This window comes from Triticum urartu, chromosome 3 (assembly GCF_003073215.2).
Source record: "Triticum urartu cultivar G1812 chromosome 3, Tu2.1, whole genome shotgun sequence".
Taxonomy (NCBI): domain Eukaryota; kingdom Viridiplantae; phylum Streptophyta; class Magnoliopsida; order Poales; family Poaceae; genus Triticum; species Triticum urartu.
Genome location: NC_053024.1, coordinates 590,470,171 through 590,491,621, shown reverse-complemented (window position 1 = coordinate 590,491,621; position 21,451 = coordinate 590,470,171). Strand labels below are relative to the sequence as shown.

The 21,451-nt window shown below is 44.0% G+C and overlaps 2 protein-coding genes across 2 annotated transcripts; one reads left to right on the top strand and one right to left on the bottom strand.

The window, feature by feature from the left end:
• The first annotated feature begins 3,637 nt into the window (after positions 1-3,637).
• On the top strand, positions 3,638-6,225 carry LOC125546994 (probable metal-nicotianamine transporter YSL18). Its single transcript, XM_048711055.1, has 6 exons — positions 3,638-3,971; positions 4,079-4,245; positions 4,363-4,460; positions 4,590-4,724; positions 4,832-5,021; positions 5,104-6,225. Exons 1-6 carry the CDS (start codon positions 3,638-3,640, stop codon positions 6,223-6,225), a joined length of 2,046 nt encoding a protein of 681 aa, XP_048567012.1.
• Positions 6,226-6,750: 525 nt separating this feature from the next.
• Positions 6,751-12,568, bottom strand: LOC125546993 (SAM50-like protein SPAC17C9.06; the record flags this gene model as incomplete). The annotated part of the gene is made up of 4 exons (XM_048711054.1): positions 6,751-7,268; positions 7,356-7,871; positions 10,716-11,195; positions 12,020-12,568. Coding segments are annotated over 4 exons (1,626 nt in total), but the record flags the coding sequence as incomplete, so codon positions are not given.
• Positions 12,569-21,451: the final 8,883 nt, after the last annotated feature.

Here is a 21,451-nt window from a genome sequence, read left to right as displayed (position 1 = left end):
CCAGTTCATGCAAAAGATCACGCTGATACAGTAAGGTGCACAACATATTTATGGTCCTTCTTTTTTGTGAAAATTTATAGTCCAGCACTCAGTCCTCAGGTGCGGCTTAAATGTCGATCAAAAGTTGGCCGTTGTTTTTTATTTGCTGTATGTGTCTGGGTTTCCCATGTAAACCTTGTATCGACAGACACGATAACATTGTCAACCCTCCGTCAACCGCCGTGAGCTGGGAGAGGTGTCATGTGTTTGCCGAGTACCCGACTCTTTGTTGTGTTTTCTAGTCTGCGCTTGGCAAAGGCAAGACTATGGTGAGTGTTGGCTTTGTGCCGAGTGCTTTTTCCACTGCACTCAGTTTTAGAAGGGCCTTTGTTGAGTGCCCGACAGAATGCAGACACTCAACAAGGAGCAGGACACTCGGCAATCTCATCGATTTGCATAGTGCCAAGTTATGATTTTTTTTTTTCATTACACCAACAATGCATTATTCCCCGCAAAAGAAAACAATGCATTATTATTTTCATATAAAGAGAAACGAGATATGTAACTGCCGAACGTTCGGATTTTGGGAACAGATCCGAACGACGTACCAGCCGTTATTCTCCCGCGAGGTGATCGATAACCGATCCACTCAACCCGCGCCATCGAAAAAATTATTGCGCCGACTGGGAGTTGAACACAGCATGTCGAACTTGTTGTGCGACCTACCCACCACCCGAGTTAGCTCTTTGTTATGCTTAGAAGCAAGCTAACTTCCTTTTCTACTCTAGCTTAAAAAGTCTTCTGAACAAAACGTATATACTGAAGACACTAGTAATTGCTTCCACTAATTTAGGCATTAACATTTCCTAGCACGTGCATGCATGCTGGAGCACACTCACATCTCATGTGCAAGATACCTATTCCGTCAATATTTAATCCTATATTTTGTCTTTGAATTAATTCTCGCAATAAAGGTTATGCAATAATAGCCGTTAATTAAAAACCATAGTAACTTTTGATCCGATGAAAATAAAAGTGCTGAAAATACCCTGATACCCCGTTTGTATAGAGCATGGTAATTTATGCACCATATACCGGATAACTGATGAGTAAACGTTACAATAACTTTTGACATGAGGAAAAAAAAGTTGTTGAAAATATAGTCGTAACTTATGTGTAAATAACATGGTATTTTAATCACCGCGGACATGATAAGTTACATGCAAACAACGAGATTACTTTGAACCGGGAAAAAAACTTGTCGAAACTTAACCGGATAACTTATGTGTAAATAGCATGGTACTTTACGCACCGCACACATAATAACTTTCATACAAACATACATCTTTTACTCTAGGGAAAAAGTTGTTGAAACATACTCCGATAACTTCTATGTGAATAACATGATAATTTAAGCACCACAAAGCTGATAACTTGCATACAAACACCTAGGGGTAATTTTAACCCGGGGAATAAGTTATTGAAAAACACCTCTAGTACCTTTTGCAAATCGCATGATAATATACACATCGTAGACCTGCTAATTTAGATACAAACACCAAGATAATTTTGAGCCGGGGAAAAAATGTAAAAACATACCACCGGTAATTTTTTGTGTAAATAGCATGATAATATAGGATCTTGGACGTGATAACTTAGGCACAAACATCACGATAACTTTGACCCATTGATAGAAGTTGTTGAAAACTTAACACCGGTAACTTCTTTGTTAATAACATGATAATATACACTCGCGGACTTGATAACTTAGGTATAAACACCATGATAACTTTGACCCATACTCCGGTAACATCTGTGTAAATAATATGGTAATATAGGTTCCCGGACGTGATAACTTAGATATAAACACCATGATAACTTTGACCCATGAAAAAAAGTTGTTGAAAACATACTCTGATAACTTTTTGTGTAAATAGCATGATATAGGCTCCCGGTCCTGATAACTTAGATACAAACACCACGATAATTTTGACGTGAATTTTTTTTATTGAAAACATACCACTGATAACTTCTCGTGTAAATAACATGATAATATACGATCCCGGATATGATAACTTAGGTACAAATACCACAACAACTTTGACCTAAAGGAAAAAACTTGTCAAAAATATCCCTCGATAACTTTTGTATAAACATCATGGTAACAACGCATCATATACGTGATAACTTAGATACAAACACCATGATAACTTGGACCCCGAGGAAAATTTGTTGAAAAATATAACCTCGATAACGTTTGCGTGAATATCATTGTAATAGAAGCACTGCATACCTGATACTTAGGTGAACCGTATATACACAATAAAGTTGATAACTCACTAAAAATACCACGGTAACTTTTGACCCCGGGATAAAAGTCTGTTGAAAACATACCTCAGACGTGGTAATTTTTTTTGACCAGGGAAATATGTTGATAAAAATACCTCTCAATAACTCATGTGTAAACAACATGATAATACACGCACATGAGAGATGATAACTCATATACAAATATTGCTGTAATTTTTTGACCGAGGAAATGAAAATTGTTAAAAAACATACCCCCAAAACTTTTCTACAACATGGTAATATACACAACAAAGTTGATAACTCACTGCAAACATCATAATCACTTTTTGATCCTGAGATAAAAGTTTGTTGAAAACACACCCTGAAAACTTTTGTGTGAATGACACGGTAACTTATGTATGACAAACATGATAACTTACATAGCCCAGATGTGGTAACTTTTAGTCTAAAAAAAGTCATCAGAATATATCAACATGGGATCTAGTTTCGAAGATCTCGTCGAGAGGAAATTTTTTGTGAAGACGGTTTTTCAATCGGAGCGACGGTTTGAGCTACAAAACATTTTGAAATTTGAAAAAATAAAGAATCTAGAATGACATTAACTTTTTATCTTTTAGTGCATATATACATGTAATTAGAGGAAGGAGTGGACGTGAAAGAAAAATTAGTCATTTCTAATGCATGTATGTATATCATTAAAGTGAAGTAAGGATAATTCTTGCCTATTGCTAAAATCCGAACGTAAAAGTCCTATAAAGCTATTCTAGTGTGCAGAGGATACTGTGCATGGATCCGTCGTCCATGGTTGCTTTGAGATTCATGCTACATTTTTGTTGTTTTCAGAATTTGTCTTGTTTCAAAGAGTTACATTGGGGTTTCTTTCAGTTTCAAAGTATATCTCAATGTTTCATTGCGTATAACCGTGTATCAGCAAACCAGATTCAAAACAAGTGCATTCTTTTTTATTGGTGCACAACGAAACATGATGATACACATTGAAACAAGACAAAACCGAACGAAACATTTTAAAACCAGGTTAATCTTGACAACCTAAAAAGTAGCCCGGATCTCAGAGCAATCACGAACGATGGAAACCACTCTCTATATTGCTCCCCTCTATAATTTTGTTCCGGGAGTATGAAGAACAGAAGAAGGTTCTGTCCCTGCTTGAACAGGCCACTCCCATTAGGGCGTCAATAATAGTAACTGCAGAAGCCAAACGATGTACCCCTCATGTTCGTTCGTCGCTCCTCCATTCCCAAATAGTCAACTGCATGCATCCATGCATGCATGCACAACCTGGGCGATAGAGGCCGGCACTCGCTCGCAGGCGTGGGGGCGATAATCGATGGAGCCGATCGGCGACCCGCGGGAGGGGCCGTCGACGGAGCGCGCGTTCGAGGAGCAGACCATCCCGCCATGGACGGAGCAGGTGACGCCGCGCGCCGTGGTGGCGAGCCTGGTCCTGGGCGCGGCCTTCAGCGGCGTCATGATGAACCTGGTGTTCACGTCGGGGATCGTCCCCACGCTGAACATCACCGCTGGCCTGCTGGGCTTCTTCCTCCTCAAGGCGTGGACGCGCCTGCTCGACAAGCTCGGCGTGTCCTACGTCCCCTTCACCCGCCACGAGAACGTCGTCGTCCAGACCTGCGTCGTCGCCTGCGCCAGCATGACCTACAGCGGTACGCCTCGCCTCGCCTGCCACGTCGGTCGATCGTCGGCCATGAATCTCCTCTGCTCGGCCGGTGCCTTGATTTCGCGTGTGTTTGCGGCGTTGTTAATTGATTAGGAGGGTTCGGGTCGTACCTGCTCGCCATGGACCATAGGACGGCGGAGAAGATCAACACCGGCGAGGTCCACGGCAGAAACGTCAGCGAGCCGACGCTACCCCGGATTATGGCCTTCTACTTCCTCATCAGCTTCGTCGGAATTCTCGCCATTATCCCCATGAGGAAGGTACCTACCTACGTGCGGCGCCAATGAGATAAAACTTGAACCGTACGTCGGTACGTGCACCTTAACTTATAGCTCTCTGATGCATTCCTACTGCGCCGCCGGCCGGTTAACGTGTAGACGATGATCATCCGGCACCGGCTGACGTTTCCGAGCGGCTCAGCTACGGCTCACCTCATCAACAGCTTCCATACCCCTTACGGAGCCATGCAAGCAAAGTAAGCACGTACGGAGCTACTAAATCACATGCATGAAACCTAGCTCCTGCTCAACTCCAGTAGCAAGCAACAAGATAAGATAACGCTGGGTTGAGTAATGCATTGGAGTGCCTCTGTTTCATAACGCAGGAAGCAAGTGTCTCTGATGATCCAGTCGTGCCTGGGAAGCTTTCTCATCTCCATCTTCCAATGGTTCTACTCCGGCGGACCGCATTGTGGCATGACCTTCTTCCCTTCATTTGGGCTCGACGCCTTCAATCGCGGGTACGTAACTTATCCATCCATCATTCTACATGTCGCACTCCAACCGAAAACTACATGCTAGAGATGATGAGTGAAAGCTACTTGTGTTGTGTGATACTTGCATGCAGCTTCTACCTCAATTTGAACGGGACATACGTCGGCGTCGGGATGATCAGCCCTTACCTGATAAACATCTCGATGCTGGTCGGGGCCATCGTCTCCTGGGGATTCATGTGGCCCTACATCGAAACCAAAGAGGGGAGCTGGTACGCCGCCGATCTCCAGGAAGGCAGTTTGCGTGGCATCAACGGCTACAAGGTACGTAGTTTCTGATCGACCAACAGATCTCGACGAGGAGCACATGCACGCACGGTCCATCCGACTGCTAATGTAATTTCAGGTGTTTGGCGCCATAGGCATGATCCTGGGCGACGGCATCTTCCAGCTGGTGGTGATCATGGTGAGGACCCTGCAGACGATGCGGCACCACCAGCTGGAGGCGGCGGAGGCGCTGCGGTCCTTCTCCGACGCCAACGCGGTGCCGCGCAACGTGCTCAGCTTCGACGACCGGCGCCGGACGCAGGTGTTCCTCCGGGAGCACGTCCCGGGCACCCTGGCCATGGGCGGCTACGCGGCCCTGGCGCTGCTGTCCACCGTCGCCATCCCGCGCCTCTACGGCCAGGTGCGGCACTACCACGTGGCGACGGCGTACGTGTTCGCGCCGCTGCTGGCCTTCTGCAACGCCTACGGCACGGGCGTGGCCGAGACCAACTTCGCGGCGCAGTACAGCAAGCTGGTGATCCTGCTGTTCGCGTCGTGGATCGGGTACGGCAACGGCGGGGTGGTGGGGAGCCTCGTCATCTGCGGCGTCGTCTCGTCCGTCGTCTCCACCGCCTCCGACTTCATGTCGGACTTCAAGACCGGGTACCTGACGCTCACCTCGCCGCGGGCGCTCTTCGTGAGCCAGGTCATCGGGACCGGCATCGGCTGCGTCGTCAACCCGGCCGTGTTCACCGTGTTCCACCACTTCTACGAGGAGGCCGGGAACAAGATCTACCAGGTGCCGCTGGCCAAGATCTACCGGGCCATCGCCGTGGTCGGCGTCGGCGACCTGGACCTGCCCAGGCACTGCCTGAGCATGAGCGTGGGCTTCTTCGTGCTGGCGCTGGCGGTGTGCGCGCTGCGGGAGGCGGCGGTGCACTACAAGTGGCGCGCGCGGAACTTCATCCCGAGCGTCACCGGCATGGCCATGTCGTTCCTTCTGGTGCCGGCGGTGGCCATCGACATGTGCGTCGGCAGCCTGGTGCTCTACCTGTGGACCAGGTCGGACAGGGACGGCGCGCAGGCGTTCGGGCCGGTGCTCGCGTCCGGGCTCATCTGCGGCGACGGGCTCTTCTCCATCCCCTACGCGCTGCTCGCCAGGTACGACGTCACGCCGCCCATCTGCATCTGGTTCGTCGCCAGGGAGCAGAACGAGAAGCTGGACGCCTACCTGGCCACTGTACTTGAGAAGTCTCGATGAAGGCCGTCGACACTCAACCCTTCCTCACCTGTAGATCCTGCCAAGATGATACGACATACGACGACATGATCTAGTGATAGCATGTAAATTGGAACTTCTGCAATTGTTGGTCGTTTGGTGTAGAATGAACAGACTTTTCAAGCATGTCGGCAGTTTTCCACCATGATCAACTATGTGGTGCAAATGTACAATACAAAGCTAACAATAGCAAACAGAGTGACCGTGACCATAGTGGATCAGATGAATCAACAGATCAAGGAGGGATGATGTGCATTTGAGGTGTGGGAATCAAGAAAGAGATAGCTTTTTCAAGAAAAGGAAACCCCGAAGAAACCAAAGAACCCTGATGAGATGTGCAACTGATTTCTGCCCAGTTCACCAGCTGTTTGCGCGCCCTGACACTGGAGCTTTTCTTCAGACCTCGACCACACAACACTTGACAACACGTACTATTCTATAGAGCACACACATATCAGTCAAAATGGTCAGAATAAAAAGCATGCATACAAGTAGAAGGGCCTCCCAACTCCATGATGTAAACTCCTGCCAACATAACAACATGTAATATTCTATCCAGTATCAACCATCACAATTTAAAGCAACAGCGTAATCATCAAGCCAATAAGACAACTTCAAAACATGGCAACACCGTGAAATCGAATAAATTTAATACAGCACCCAACACCCTTCCAGTTCTCGATCATACCACGAGATGTCAAATATATCGGATGACGGATCGACTAGTCTCCTACTCCCTCCGTCTGAGAAACCTTGTCCCTAGCTTGTCTTTCAAATGGATGAATCTAGCACTAACTTGGTGATACATCCATTTGAGGGACAAGCTTTTTCAGACGGAGGGAGTACTTGTTAAACAGCTGACTCAGCAACGAAGATAAATGGTTCAGTGCAATAGGACGCAATATTCTTCAACAGGTCAAAAATGTTGCTCCACTTTCTAACATCTACTCCAAGGAGAAGCTGAACTGAATTCCACTCTTTCCATGATCATGTTCATGTTTCTTCAAGATATGGCAGTAATTTAACTGGAACAATGAAGCCCAATAGCATGGATTAGTCACCTAACAAACACTAAGGATCGCATAATGAAAGATCGAGATCTCAAAACATACCTCCATCCGGAAAAGTGAGGTTGGAAAGACAATGCCAACACCAGCAGAGCTTCTGAATGTGCGCCGAAACTCAGGGAATGAGAAATTCTTAAACTCACCCTCAGACAACTTGGCAAGATTTCCAGCACAAAGAAATGCATGACCATGAATTCCATTATCTCTGAACAGCTTTAGGGGCAAATCAAAGGATAGATCAGCAAATGCAGAAACAGCAAGATCGCCTCCCAAGTAATCCCTCCCTGTAGAGGCAGCAGCGTCGACCGTAACTGACTCGCCTGGGACAGATCTCTGTGGTTCGGATGGGCCAACTCCTCTTGTTTTGAAACCCAACAGAGATGATATCACACCAAGGCTGCATACAGGGGAAGAAAGACCTCCTAGGTAAAATCTATCAGGGACAGGTGAAGGCAATTCCATAAATCCTCTGCTCAAAGGTAGAATCACCCCTGCTGATATGCCAACATTAAGGGCAGCATTGCAAAAACTGAATGGAACAGCGCCGCGAACATCAAACCCCTGCAGCAAAGAAAACAGTGATGTTTGGTGAGAAAATATTCACAAGGCTTCTATCTGGAAACTCATTTGACAAAATTACAAACTTCTAGGTTTCCATCCTTTTCGGATGCTTCCTTCTGCCTCATTCCATTTAGAAGATACTATCTATAACAAAGCCATGAGGCAAGGGTATTGTGCCAACAGGCATGGTCCTCATAGTGGATAGTACGAGTCAAGGAGGTGATGTGCAGGTGTCAAGTTGATTGGTCTGAGTTGGAGCACAAGCGCTCTTTGCTACCCATATTCAAATGTGCTGTAGCATTGCATTAGAAGGATTGGTTCCACTACTTCCACACCTATCACAACCGTACAATTCATATGGCTTTGATTAAGGTTGGCCATAAGGTCGCCAACTTTCTCTGGAACTTCGAATAAGGTGATATTCGCCTTTATGATGAAAAATAGTTATAACGCACCAATCCAAGGGCCACAACCCAAAACCAACAAAAGAGAATGAGAGAAATGACCAAGACTGTTGTGGACCTTGATTCGCAATGGATAACTACCGTGCTGAAGATAGCCAGCATGGCTACAGGTGACTGGGTAGACATAATTTGAAACTAGAATAACTTTGAGCGAGTAGATTGTCTGTTATTGCCTGTCTCAAACGTAGATAAATACATGCCACCTTTATATAGTGGATGATTAGGCCCTTGACCTCTCGTAAGTCCTAATAGGACAATACAATTAGACTTATTAGATCTTTCCTTATTAAACTGAGATCTTTTCTAATCCTATTAACTCTCCTCCTTTCCAGTCCAAGTCCTTGAGAAACATGTGACCATTAGCCAGTCATAATGAAACTGGTGCTTCTTTGATGAACTGTACTAACATCCATAGCAGAGACACCAACAGTGAACTCTTAACAGAGATATAGAGTATCAAAGAACCTACACCCCAGGTGTAGCTCTTAACTATATGCAGCTTTCATGACAATACTCGCCAATTATTATAAATAATCTCATGGACAACAGGGTAAGTGGGCAATCCGTATGGTAAGCAGAACAGAGTGATGCAAGTTTTGGATGTTCACCACTCATGTGAAAAGAACAAAAGGAGCTCCTACCAAGAAATCTCAAATCACATTGTGCATGGTAAACATAACTCATCAATAAACAGTGAGCACTACCAACAAATGAGCAATAATTCTTCTATATCCTACCAAGGATAGTAATTAATTATCTTCCCAAATCGAAACAAAACTTACCACATGAACTGGGTCACGTAAAGTCAGACCAAATATCTCCAAACACACGTATTGATGACGAAAAAATGGCAATAATTTACGTACCTAAAACTCTAATACATGATTTTCGTAACCTAATGCATTGATTTCTAATGCATTACTCAACATAAGTTATCCATGATAGATCAAAAAGATGAACTGAACACTGATTTATCCAACCGTGAGTAGATACCAGAAACCTCAAATACTTGTAATTGCTGCATATTGACACTGGTAAGGTTATTTGAAGCCAAAAGCCAGGCCGTGGCCTGGGTCGTAACACCGGAATCCTGAGGACGATGGTAGCATTTGTTTGACATTGTTTATCATGTCCGCCCTAGGTTGGTCTGGGGCCCGGCCCAACCTTGGCTCCACCACCAGGTGGCGAGTACTCAGCTGCCCTTCGCACAGTCATCAGATAGTTGACTAATTTGATGGCTCAAGTGCTAATAATTTGACCTCGGATGATTGATTATGTTCTCTACTGGAATGTGAAGTTACTGTACGTGTGAGGAAGAATAATATGACTTCCGATGGCTTAATTTCAAATAATATGACCTCGGATGGTTGGTTATGTTCGCTATTGGGATGTGAAGCTATAAGTGTGAGGAAGAATTTGAAAGTTGTCTTCAGGACCGTGATCCATTAGAACATTCCTTCCAAATAGTTCAATGCCAAATTATTCAGTTAAGATCATGCTAAGTTTTGATATCTATCTCTTATTGAACTTACAGTTATTTTCCACTGGTAATCTCCCCACAAACAAGTCACTCACAAACAATGAGAGTTTTTGGTAACATGGTCAATTGCAATATATTCTAGATTTCCACTGACATACGGAATTTATTAAAACCAAAGAGAACAGATATTACTTGCATTAAATACTGGGGCCTTGCACAGTCACTCTTTTGTACATCCATCTTCCTATGGTTTCACAAGAAATTACTTATTGATTGTGGTAAGGGTCTCCATCACTCTTGGATTATTCGATCTAACAGTGTATTCTAATGAAATGGTAATGCTGGTACAAAGCACATTCCTGGATTTGGCGCGTTACTTGGTGAAAAACAAAACGCTCAAGTGTGCGCTTAGGTGATATAATCGCTAGGCAGTGGTAAAACACACAATTAACACCTAGGCTTCTTTTTCCTTGATTTATTTCACAGGTTACTTAACAGTGCAGCTAATACAAAGCAGATAAACAGTAGGTACTGAATGTTTGACATATTAAAAAGGGCAGCCCAGTGCACGTAGCTCCCGACCCAAAGCAGATAAACAGTAGGTACTGAATGTTTGACATATTAAAAAGGGCAGCCCGGTGCACATAGCTCCCGCTTGCGGAGGGTCCGGGGAAGGGTCCGACCACTTTGGGTCTTCCGTACGCAGCCTTTTCTTGCATTTCTGCAAGAGACTGTTTCAAGGATTCGAACCCGTGACCTCATGGTCACAAGGCAACAGCTTTACCGCTGCGCCAAGGCTCCCCTTCAATGATTGACATAGAAAGCAAAAATGCAATGAGGGTAAAGTAGGCATAAATTTTGCATGGAAGATTAACCACGAGAAGTTAGTTGCATAAGAACCTGGCGGAAGAATCGTAATCCATTTTTCCATAGACCACCAACTTGAGAAGTTGAGACAAATGCATATCCTTTTGTTGGCCGGAATTCTGAATCTCTTTTATCTATTTTATATGCATAACTCAGTGCAGAAAGCAGATTGTGGCCTAGCTGCCTCCTTATGGATTCTGATGCCATTTGTGAGGGATCAGTTAAGGTACGCCATGCCAGATCATAAGACAAGTTATGGTGCCAGGTTGAAAGCAAACCAAACTTAAGGCCAAGAAGACGCTCCTTGTATGATGAAAACTTCAGCCAATCTTCGGAAAGGATTGATGCCCGAGCCGTCAAAGGTGTTGGTATTGATTTCAATCTTGGCAGGTACACTCCAATGTCTATCTTTGATGACTGATCCCAACCATATTCCCCTGAAACATCCCACATGTCCCCGTAACCAAATAGGTTCTTCAACATGAACCATCCTTCAACTGGCCATGATATTACCTGAATATAATATAAGCATCATTCCCGAAAACATTTCAGATACTGAATGCAGTTAAAAAAGAAGGCACGTATTACTCAAGACCTCCAATGCAATCTTCTGCTCTTATGTTGTTAACACTAAGTGTATACTAGACATTAGAATGACGTCACCTAACAAACCAATTTACCTATTTTACCCAAATAATAAGATGTTTGCATGGTTCTGTTTTCTGACTAGAATGGCGTCACGTAATACGGTGTATTTACTATGATGTAGATCAACCGTCAAAATATATGTTTCCTTATCGACAATAGTTAAGTGGTTTTCGTGGATAAGAGATGGTTCACAGTTGTATGCTTCACTCAAGATAATAAAATGGTAACCAATTGAGTGTTCTCAAATAGCGATGAAGAATTGAGTGTAGCCACACCACCAAATGGTTGTGTCTGATAATCTATACAAATCCTACAAAATTATTAAGATAAATAGATGTATTCATTCGAGAGGGCGGATGCTAACTTAGGTGATAAACGAACGCACCAAAGCAACCAAAGTAAGACTCCAAGCATTAAAATTTTCCTATTCATACAATGAATAACAGCACATGACTACTGATTAGTGTTACCTCTAATTCTACCAACAGTCGGGTAATGTAGCTAAAAAAGTGGCCACTTTTGAGCATCCTTGGTTTAGAACATGCCAGCAATGCAATAATTAAATTACACACATAGTAGCAGTAACGAATCCAAACTAATTCAGCACCACTTCATCTGACCAACACATCACTAACGGAAGAAATAACAAACTGAAGGAACTTGCGTTGCAATTTTACAGAGATCTTCACCTCTTTCTTGGGGAAGAAGAAGATGCCACGATTGTAGGGTCTGGCCGCCTCCACGACTTGGATGGTGACGTTCGCAGTACCGGGGAACCCCGGCGGACCGGCGTCGAGGGTGATGGAGACGGAGTCGAACACGTCGAGACGGCGCAGCAGCGCGTTGGCATGGCTGGAGGCGCGCACCAGGCCCTGCACGGTACCGGGAGAGCGGAGCAGGTCGCCGACCTCCGCCTCGATGAGGGAGCCGCGAGTCTTGAAATTGCCCCTGATGATGACGTCGTGGACGCGGATGCGGACGGGCTCGGCGTGCAGGCGACGGAAGACGGCCTTCACCTTCTCCTTGTACGCCGCCGGCCCGTCCAGCTCCTCTGGATCGTCCTCCTCGTCGAAGTCGACCCCATTGTCCTCGCCACGGTCGGGCTGGTCGGGAGCCTTGCGGGGCTCGTCCGAAGGCTCGTGGGGAGCAGGGTTCGGGGCTTGCTCGGCGGTGGAATCCGCGGCGATCGCCACGGCTGGGGTTTCGGGCGAGAAGTGGAAATGGAATCTCGCACAAGGGTGTGTTTTTTTTTAGCGAAAAGCATCTAGGCTTTATTGAATATTGGTAAGGTTTACGTGAAGAGGCAAGAGCACTATAGACCCATGAACTTATAATGAATGTGATGATTTAGTCCACAAATTTATAAAAAATGATCATTTTATTTCTAAGCTTGCAATATATGTGAAGATTTAGTTCAAAGCCAATCAAAAATTGACAAATGGCGCCACGCTGAACGCGTTGTAGCACACCCGCTCGGCCCGGTGTTTTTATGAAATACCCCTCCACCTTTATGAAAATCACACACGGTATATTTTTTTCATATCTATATTTTTTAATCAAAGAGCCCCTTTCCCGAAATTTTTATTATAAAAGCCTAGGCGAAAGTCCACATCAAGGATGATTCACAACTCTTAGCCATAACCTAAAGTAGCTGCCAAAAAAACTTATTACAGGTAACACGCTCATATATATGTTTAGATGTCTACTTTTTTATACATATTGTACCTTTTTTATTCACCTGAAATATATTTGTATGCAGACCTAATTTTTTAAAATACATGATTATCTTTTTTCTCATATATATATTTTGATGTCTACATTTTTCCACGGACATTGTACATTTTTTGTATACATTAGAAATATTTTTTATACATGTTAACATTTTTAAATGCACGACTAACATTTTTCAATTATGTATGTAAATTGATTTTCAGAATAGATATATTTATAATTATAAGCAAAGGTAAAATTAAAGCAAACTGTGAAAAAAAGTTAAAAAAAATGCTCAATGCTTGCGGTCCCTAATTTGCTTGCTCGTTCCGGGCGCTGCTTGACGCGAGGCTAGACCGTGCCTCGCTACCAACATACGCTGGTGTTGTGTTAGCCCAACCTTCTAGATAGACGGCTCACCTGTCCAGCAAGTTTTTTGTGTTCCGCTCAACAAAAAAAAGCAAGTTTTTTGTGTAGATGCAGCAAGTTTGGTCACACACACAACTAAGTATAACCTTCCCTAGAAACAAACTAAATATAACCATCAGAAACATTTCGCGTCCTCGCCACCAACATACGCTGGTGTTGTGTTAGCCCAACCTTCTAGATAGACGGCTCACCTGTCCAGCAAGTTTTTTGTGTTCCGCTCAACAAAAAAAAGCAAGTTTTTTGTGTAGATGCAGCAAGTTTGGTCACACACACAACTAAGTATAACCTTCCCTAGAAACAAACTAAATATAACCATCAGAAACATTTCTCTGTCACCAAATGCGAGTAAGACCCATTTGAGGCGCTCTGGATACTCAATCTCAGATGTACATCATCATGTGGATTGGACACCAACAAAGAAAAATGTGTTGGACTATGTCATTGTTGAAACTAGTACTGAAACTGTGTTAATTACTGCCAGTGACGGAGGCAGGAATAATTCTTAGGTGTGGCGATATCTACGAAGGAGAAAACCATGTACATATAATGTAATTACGCAAGAGCTCACTAAATATTAGTTATATAAATACTTTGTGTTTAACAAGCACAATCAAAATTCAAAACCAATCAATTAGTTTTGTTAATAGGGGATACCTAAAATATTTGAGCTTATTTTGGCAGACGGCAACAAAATTTGCTTCAAAATTCAAAGTTCAATTTCAACTCTAAATTAACTTTCATTCTTTACATTTTTAGAACACTTTCATTCATTACTTGATCTTCTTATTCTATTCCATTTTGTGCTCAGTCGCGCTTGCGTCCTCGTATGGCCCGATTCAGTGCCGACCACTGCCGCTCCCTGCGTGTTGTTTGCTGTTGCACACATTTGGCCATGCAACGAAATGATTTCCACTTTCCAGAGTTTTGAAACCGGCGAACGTGTGTTGATTTGTGCGTGGAGTGTAACTAGCAAGACCACTTGCAATTGCATCAGGACCATCAGCAAGTCAGCAATCAACTCAGCTGGCTCAACACGTATAATACCTTATCAATTATAATCAAGATGCACACATACTAGTACTCATATATATATATATACCAGTATATTTATTGGTGGAATTTGAGGTATGGCAGCCGCCAATCCTAGCCAAATTGCTAGCAGCGCCCTCGGCATGTAGGCGCAAGCGCAACAACGTTCATGATTTCTATAAAGGTGGAGGGGGTTTTCATAAAAATGTCGGGTCGAGCGGGTGGCCACGACATGGCCATCATGGCGCCATTTGTCAACTTTTGATTGGCCTTGGACTAAATCTTCACATACATTGCAAGTTTAGGAATGAGGTGATCACCTTTTGCAAGTTTGCGGACTAAACTATTACATTCATTGCAAGTTTGTGGGTCTGCAGTGCTCTTGCCTCTTACAGGAATGGAGTTCACATCATGAGGAGCTCCCAACCACAAATGTCTACCGGGAGAAAGAGAAAAAGCAAATCTAATTAGCCTATGGGTGTGGCGAGGGGGAGCTCCTATACAGCGCTGCAGGCGCCCGTTAACGAGCCGGCGCCTGCAGCGCTGCTAGCATGAGTCGGCCCACTAGCGTGCTGCCTCAACGAAACTAAAAATATGAAATGAAGAATCGTTTACAGATTTAAAGAAAAAAGTTCATCCATTTGAAAAAAATACGTTCACATCTTTAAAAAAGGTTCATAAATTTTTGAAAAGTTCATCAATTTGAAAAAAGCTCATTCAAATTGAAAAAAAGTTCATGCAATTTAGCAAAAGTTCATTAAATTTGAAAAAAGTTTGTAGAAATTGAAAAAAAATCATGTATTTTTAGAAAAAGTTCATGCAACTGAAAAAAAGTTCATAAATCAAAAAAAGTTCATCCATTTTCAAGACAAATGTTCATTAAATTTCGAAAAAGTTCATCAATATCCAAAAAAGTTCATTAATCTCAAAAAAGTTCACAGAATTTTCAAAAAAAAAAAATCATCAATCGGCCCCTAGATGGGCTGGCCCATTTACGGACGCCACGGACTACAGTTAACAAAATGCACGTTAACTGGCGCCTGTGGCGCCAAATAGGAAATGCCGTGGTGAGGGTTTAGAAGCCTATATGCCTATTGGGTCTGGGCAATCTATTCGTTGGCCTCTATTGCAGAACTTACTGGGCCTTAAACTGGCGAAAAAAGTTAGCTTCCCTTTGGGCGGAAACAAAAAGAAACCACTAAAAAAATCGATGGTGATCTAACTAGTTTTTTTTAACACAGTACAGACGCCGACACTCATACATACGGACATACACTTACCCCCATGAACGCACGCACATCCCTACCCCTATAAGCACCTCCGAGAGACTGAATCGACACATCATCTTGAAATTGACGAAGTCGTCACAGTCGCCTTCTAGTCGACGGGAACATCTCCTCCACTGAACGCACATCACTGGAAGGCCGGAAATAAATTCAGAAAAATGCAAGCACCGGTGTCAAGTCTAAGACTTGAATTCTAGTGGACTGGAGATACCACTGTCCTTCTAACCATCCAATGACATATCTCGAATTAGGCTTTTGCCCTACTTTATAACCCAAATGGCCAATCCAACATAAGTTGGTGAGAAAACCTTCTTAAATTACAAAGCAAATCAAAATACAAACGATGATAGAGAGAGGAGCGAGAACGCCACCAACTCGGCGTTGAGCAAGAAAAAGGGAGTAGCCACGCATAACAATAGGCTTGATGTTGTTATGGCCCAAGGGCGCCTCACCTTATCGGAATCCGCCCAAGTAGGTCGTCCTGGGGCCTCCTAGGTCGGTTATGCCATGGGACGATTGGCCTGGGCCATGGTCCATGAGGACTCCTCTAACAGACTTAGAAGTTAGAACATGTAACCCTAAACCCCGTTACCGATATAAGTCGAGGCTAGATCAACTAGGTACAGAATCACAAAGATATTGCTCAATGCCTCAATCCTTGTAACCCATGTACACAAATCAATACACGCGAGCAGGAGTAGGATATTACCTCTTTTACGAGGGTCTAAACATGAGTAAAACTCTGCCTTGTTTCCCATTCAATCTACTTGCTCCTATGCTTCATCCTTGTTCATCATGGGCATCCGTGGTGGTTTGCGACTGTGCGAGAAGATGATAGAGAAGGTCGGTGGCCTGGCTGCTTTATTGTCATCTTCGACGAGCCCAAGCGATTTATATCCTGGTACCATCTGGCAATGATTTTCCGCCGGCATGTTCAATGGAATGTCACTATTTTTATCGTGGTTTCCAACAATTGCAGATGCACTCAAAGTCAAAGGGGATTCCTAATATCATGAACTCGGATGGCCTGACAGTCTAACAATGTTGATGAGTTTGGAACTTTGGATCATCATTTATTCTAAGAGGTGTTGAATATAGTTGCCTCACTCCAGTTCATGAGGAAGTGAGTTCAATGCTTAACACCGTTGTTTCTTACAGTGTGAATTTTTACTGCTTTTTGTTATGTAAATTGGTGGCTGCTTATAGGAGGCTCAAGAGGGCCATGTCTCGAGTCCCTTGAGTTTCTGGATGTGGAGTGCTGGGTCCCTCTCCTCCATTCCCAATGGCTGCTCCAACCGACAAGGGAATGAAGGAGACGAATGATCCTTCAGTCTAAGGTTGCGCTATGTTGATTCAGTGTGCGAGATGATGGAGATGAATGGTCCTATGGGCGAAAGTTGTGCTTGTCGATTATGTGTTGTCCAGACATTGTGCAAGCAGTGAGAACCGCATCATCGTGCCTCCACATCTGTCATCCAGCTATTGATTTCTTGGTAATCAGTAATGTTGCAACCCTATCTTTTTTGCAGCCTTGTGATTTATGTGATGTGATGTGCTGCTACTTCACAAATTTGCAAAGGAATGAACTATATCGCTGATATTTATTTGTTACCATTAGTTCCTAGTTGATTGAATGCCCTTCTGCTTAAACGCCAGCATGTTGATTTTTGGGGCAGATAATAAAATTACCATATGACAACATGGTATTGGACAATATTACAAATTCTAAAGAAGTAGTTCTAGAAACTCGTGCGTGTGTTGTAGCCCATGGCAACGGGCGGGCGTCTAACTAAGAACACTTTGTTTTGGCACTTATTCTGTCGGGCCTCTGATGTCTACTACGCAACCTTCTTCTTGTAGACGTTGTTGGGCCTCCAAGTGCAGAGGTTTGTAGGACAGTAGCAAATTTCCTCAAGTGGATGACCTAAGGTTTATCAATCCGTGGGAGGCGTAGGATGAAGATGGTCTCTCTCAAACAACCCTGCAACCAAATAACAAAGAGTCTCTTGTGTCCCCAACACACCCAATACAATGGTAAGTTGTATAGGTGCACTAGTTCGGCGAAGAGATGATGATACAAGTGCAATATGGATGGTAGATATAGGTTTTTGTAATCTGAAAAATATAAAAACAGCAAGGTAGCAAGCGATAAAAGTGAGCATAAACGGTATTGCAATGCTAGGAAACAAGGCCTAGGGTTCATACTTTCACTAGTGCAAGTTCTCTCAACAATAATAACATAGTTGGATCATATAACTATTCCTCAACATGCAACAAAGAGTCACTCCAAAGTCACTGATAGCGGAGAACAAACGAAGAGATTATGGTAGGGTACGAAACCACCTCAAAGTTATTCTTTCCGATCAATCCATTGGGCTATTCCTATAAGTGTCACAAACAGCCCTAGAGTTCGTAGTAAAATAACACCTTAAGACACACATCAACCAAAACCCTAATGTCACCTAGATACTCTAATGTCACCTCAAGTATCCGTGGGTATGATTATACGATATGCATCACACAATCTCAGAGTCATCTATTCAACCAACACATAGAACCTCAAAGAGTGCCCCAAAGTTTCTACCAAAGAATCAAGACGAAAACGTGTGCCAACCCCTATGCATAGGTTCATGGGCGGAACCCGCAAGTTGATCACCAAAACATACATCAAGTGAATCACGTGATATCCCATTGTCACCACAGATACGCACGGCAAGACATACATCAAGTGTTCTCAAATCCTTAAAGACTCAATCCGATAAGATAACTTCAAAGGGAAAACTCAATCCATTACAAGAGAGTAGAGGGGGAGAAACATCATAAGATCCAACTATAATAGCAAAGCTCGCGATACATCAAGATCGTATCACCTCAAGAACACGAGAGAGAGAGAGAGATCAAACACATAGCTACTGGTACATACCCTCAGCCCCGAGGGTGAACTACTCCCTCCTCATCATGGAGAGCGCCGGGATGATGAAGATGGCCACCAGTGAGGGTTCCCCCCTCCGGTAGGGTGCCAGAACAGGTCCCGATTGGTTTTTGGTGGCTACAGAGGCTTGCGGCGGCGGAACTCCCGATCTATTCTGTTCCCCGATCGTTTTAGGGTATACGGATATATATAGGCGGAAGAAATACGTCAGGGGAGCCACGAGGGGCCCACGAGCACTACAAAAAAAATACACTTCCGTGATGATACGTGTTTGTCACAGCTGGTCGCGTTTTTTGTCATGCATGTACATCCATGACAAATTTATGACAGAATCAAGATAGTCATACATGTGCTGTCGTAGAAGTGTTCCATGACATTACCAAAATTATCATCACGGAAGTGTCCACTTCCATGACGATAAATCGCGCATCACAGAAGTGCTTTCGTTAAGGGTGACCGACACGTGGCATCCACCGTAACGGAACGCCGTTAAGCTATCGGGTCGGATTTTGAATCCGATAACCCATTAACAGCCCTGACCAATGGGAAATTTCCACGTGTAAAATTCTGATTGGCCGAAGGGAACACCTGTCAGCTCGTCCATTGGAGGAGACATGCCTATGATACATCGACACGGGGCTGGGCCCAACAGAGGCCCATATAGGTTAAATAGGCCGGCCCAGTCAAAAGCCCGTAGAACTTAATCAGGTACTAGTGGGCCAGCCCAATAACGGTCTTCTTAATAAAGGCCCATTTATGGCCCGAAGCCAGATCTGGCCTGTTAATTATTCGCCCAATATTTGGGCCCATTTGCGGCCCGAAGCCAGATCTGGCCCGTTAATTGTTCGCCGAATATTTGGGCCCAACTACAGCCCAGTGACTTTCGGCCTGTTAGAGGCCTGATGTAGACATGGGCCCATTTCAGCCTGGTGTGACTTTCGGCCTGGGAATGGCCCGTGCTGCCCATGTGCCATATATGGTCCGACGGGACATCGGGCCCACTAACGGCCCGTGCTAAAGGTGGCAACAGTTAAGCCCAATGTGACTTTGGGCCTGTTAAAGGCCTGTCGCATAATTCGGCCCGTTGATGCCTGTGCTAAGCTTCGGCCTCTTAAAGGCCCATGATATTAGTGGGCCAACTAAGGCCCAAAATATGTTTCGGCCTGGTAATGGCCCGTGAGCTAACTGGGCCCAAAACGGCCCGGTCTACATTTCGGCCTGCTGAAGGCCCGTCGACGAATAGTGAAAATTGAGGCCCAACATGCATTTTGGCCTGCTAAAGGCTCGTGGTTTCATCTTGGCCGTAACAGGCCAGTACAATATTCGGCCTGTTAATGGCCCAACGCTACCTGGGCCAAACCAAGTGCTGGGTCGACAAAAGGCCCAACTAAAATATAGGCCGGTGTAAGTTTGGGCCTGGCGCAATGTGTGAAGGTCCCAATCATTCGGGCCCAAGAAAGACGCAGGCCGGCCCAATTGTGGCCTGCTAAAAACCTGGCCCGTTAGAGTCGAATGTTTCGGTCCGGTCGACTACATCTGATTTTTTTCAGATAGCAAATGATGACAGTAACTAGTAGGAATTAAGAACAAACCTACTCTATACAATAAAGAAATTACGACATAGTAACTAAGAATAAACCTACACTATACAATAAAGGATTTAAGGTATATTACATCCACTAGGCATCGAAGTTCGCCACCAGTGATCATAAAGCGCAACGAAGAAGCAGATTACAAAAACTGGGCACCATTGCAGCGTAACAAAATAATACTGAACCGAGACCACTTCCAAGACAGTTCAAGAAAGGTTAGCCTTGCGGGGGAACTGCTGCGCAAGCTGCTGAGCAAGGCTGTGAGACCGGCCTAGCATGTCGGTCATAACTTCTAGGTGTAGCTGTTTAGCGATGAGGTTCTCATTGGTGTTCTCCGCAATCTTCCTTAGAGATAGGACTTCAAGTCGAAGTTGAGTTGCAGAATGCCTTTCTGCTAGAACTTGGGACTGAAGAAGTTGAACTGATCCAGACAACGAATTCTGTGAGCTTGTCTGACTGTTAGTCTCAAGTAACTTGAACACTGCATCAAGACAAGACTTTGGGGTTGTCTCGCTATCTTCAAGATGTTTTGCCTTCTTTGCTGCAATATATGTTGGGTTTGTCTCACAGCCTTCAGCAGACTTGTGCATGCCATCAGGCATATCACCCTGAAACAAAGCAGAGAGATGACAAGTTTTGCACGTGTATAAACAAAGATGATAACTCTTCTGTCAATTCTATCCAATTTCAAATTAGAAAATAAAGAGTAAGTTCAAAATATCAATAGCATAATTTGGCATTGTTCATAATGCGGGGAGCTTCACCACACTACTGGATTACCATGTCAACATAACAAGCATAGATGTTGGGCAAAGAAAATCATTGTATATATTTTGGATAATGTGCATGGCATGTTGTTCATATCATCAGCCACATCAGTAAGATAAAACAGGAGATGACAAGGTGCAAACGTGGGCTGCTTCACCACACACTGGATTATAGATCCACAAAAACAAGCATACATATAGGGAGTATTAAGTAATGTGCATGGTATGAATAAGGAATTTGGTTTTACAAGTAAAACTTAGAACTTACGGTTCTTACGAACATGCATTTTGGTAGAAACAGCAAACTAAACAGCAATAAACAATAGGGAGTATGAGCAAATTAAACAGCAGTTGAGGATAATGGCTTTAGAAGGAC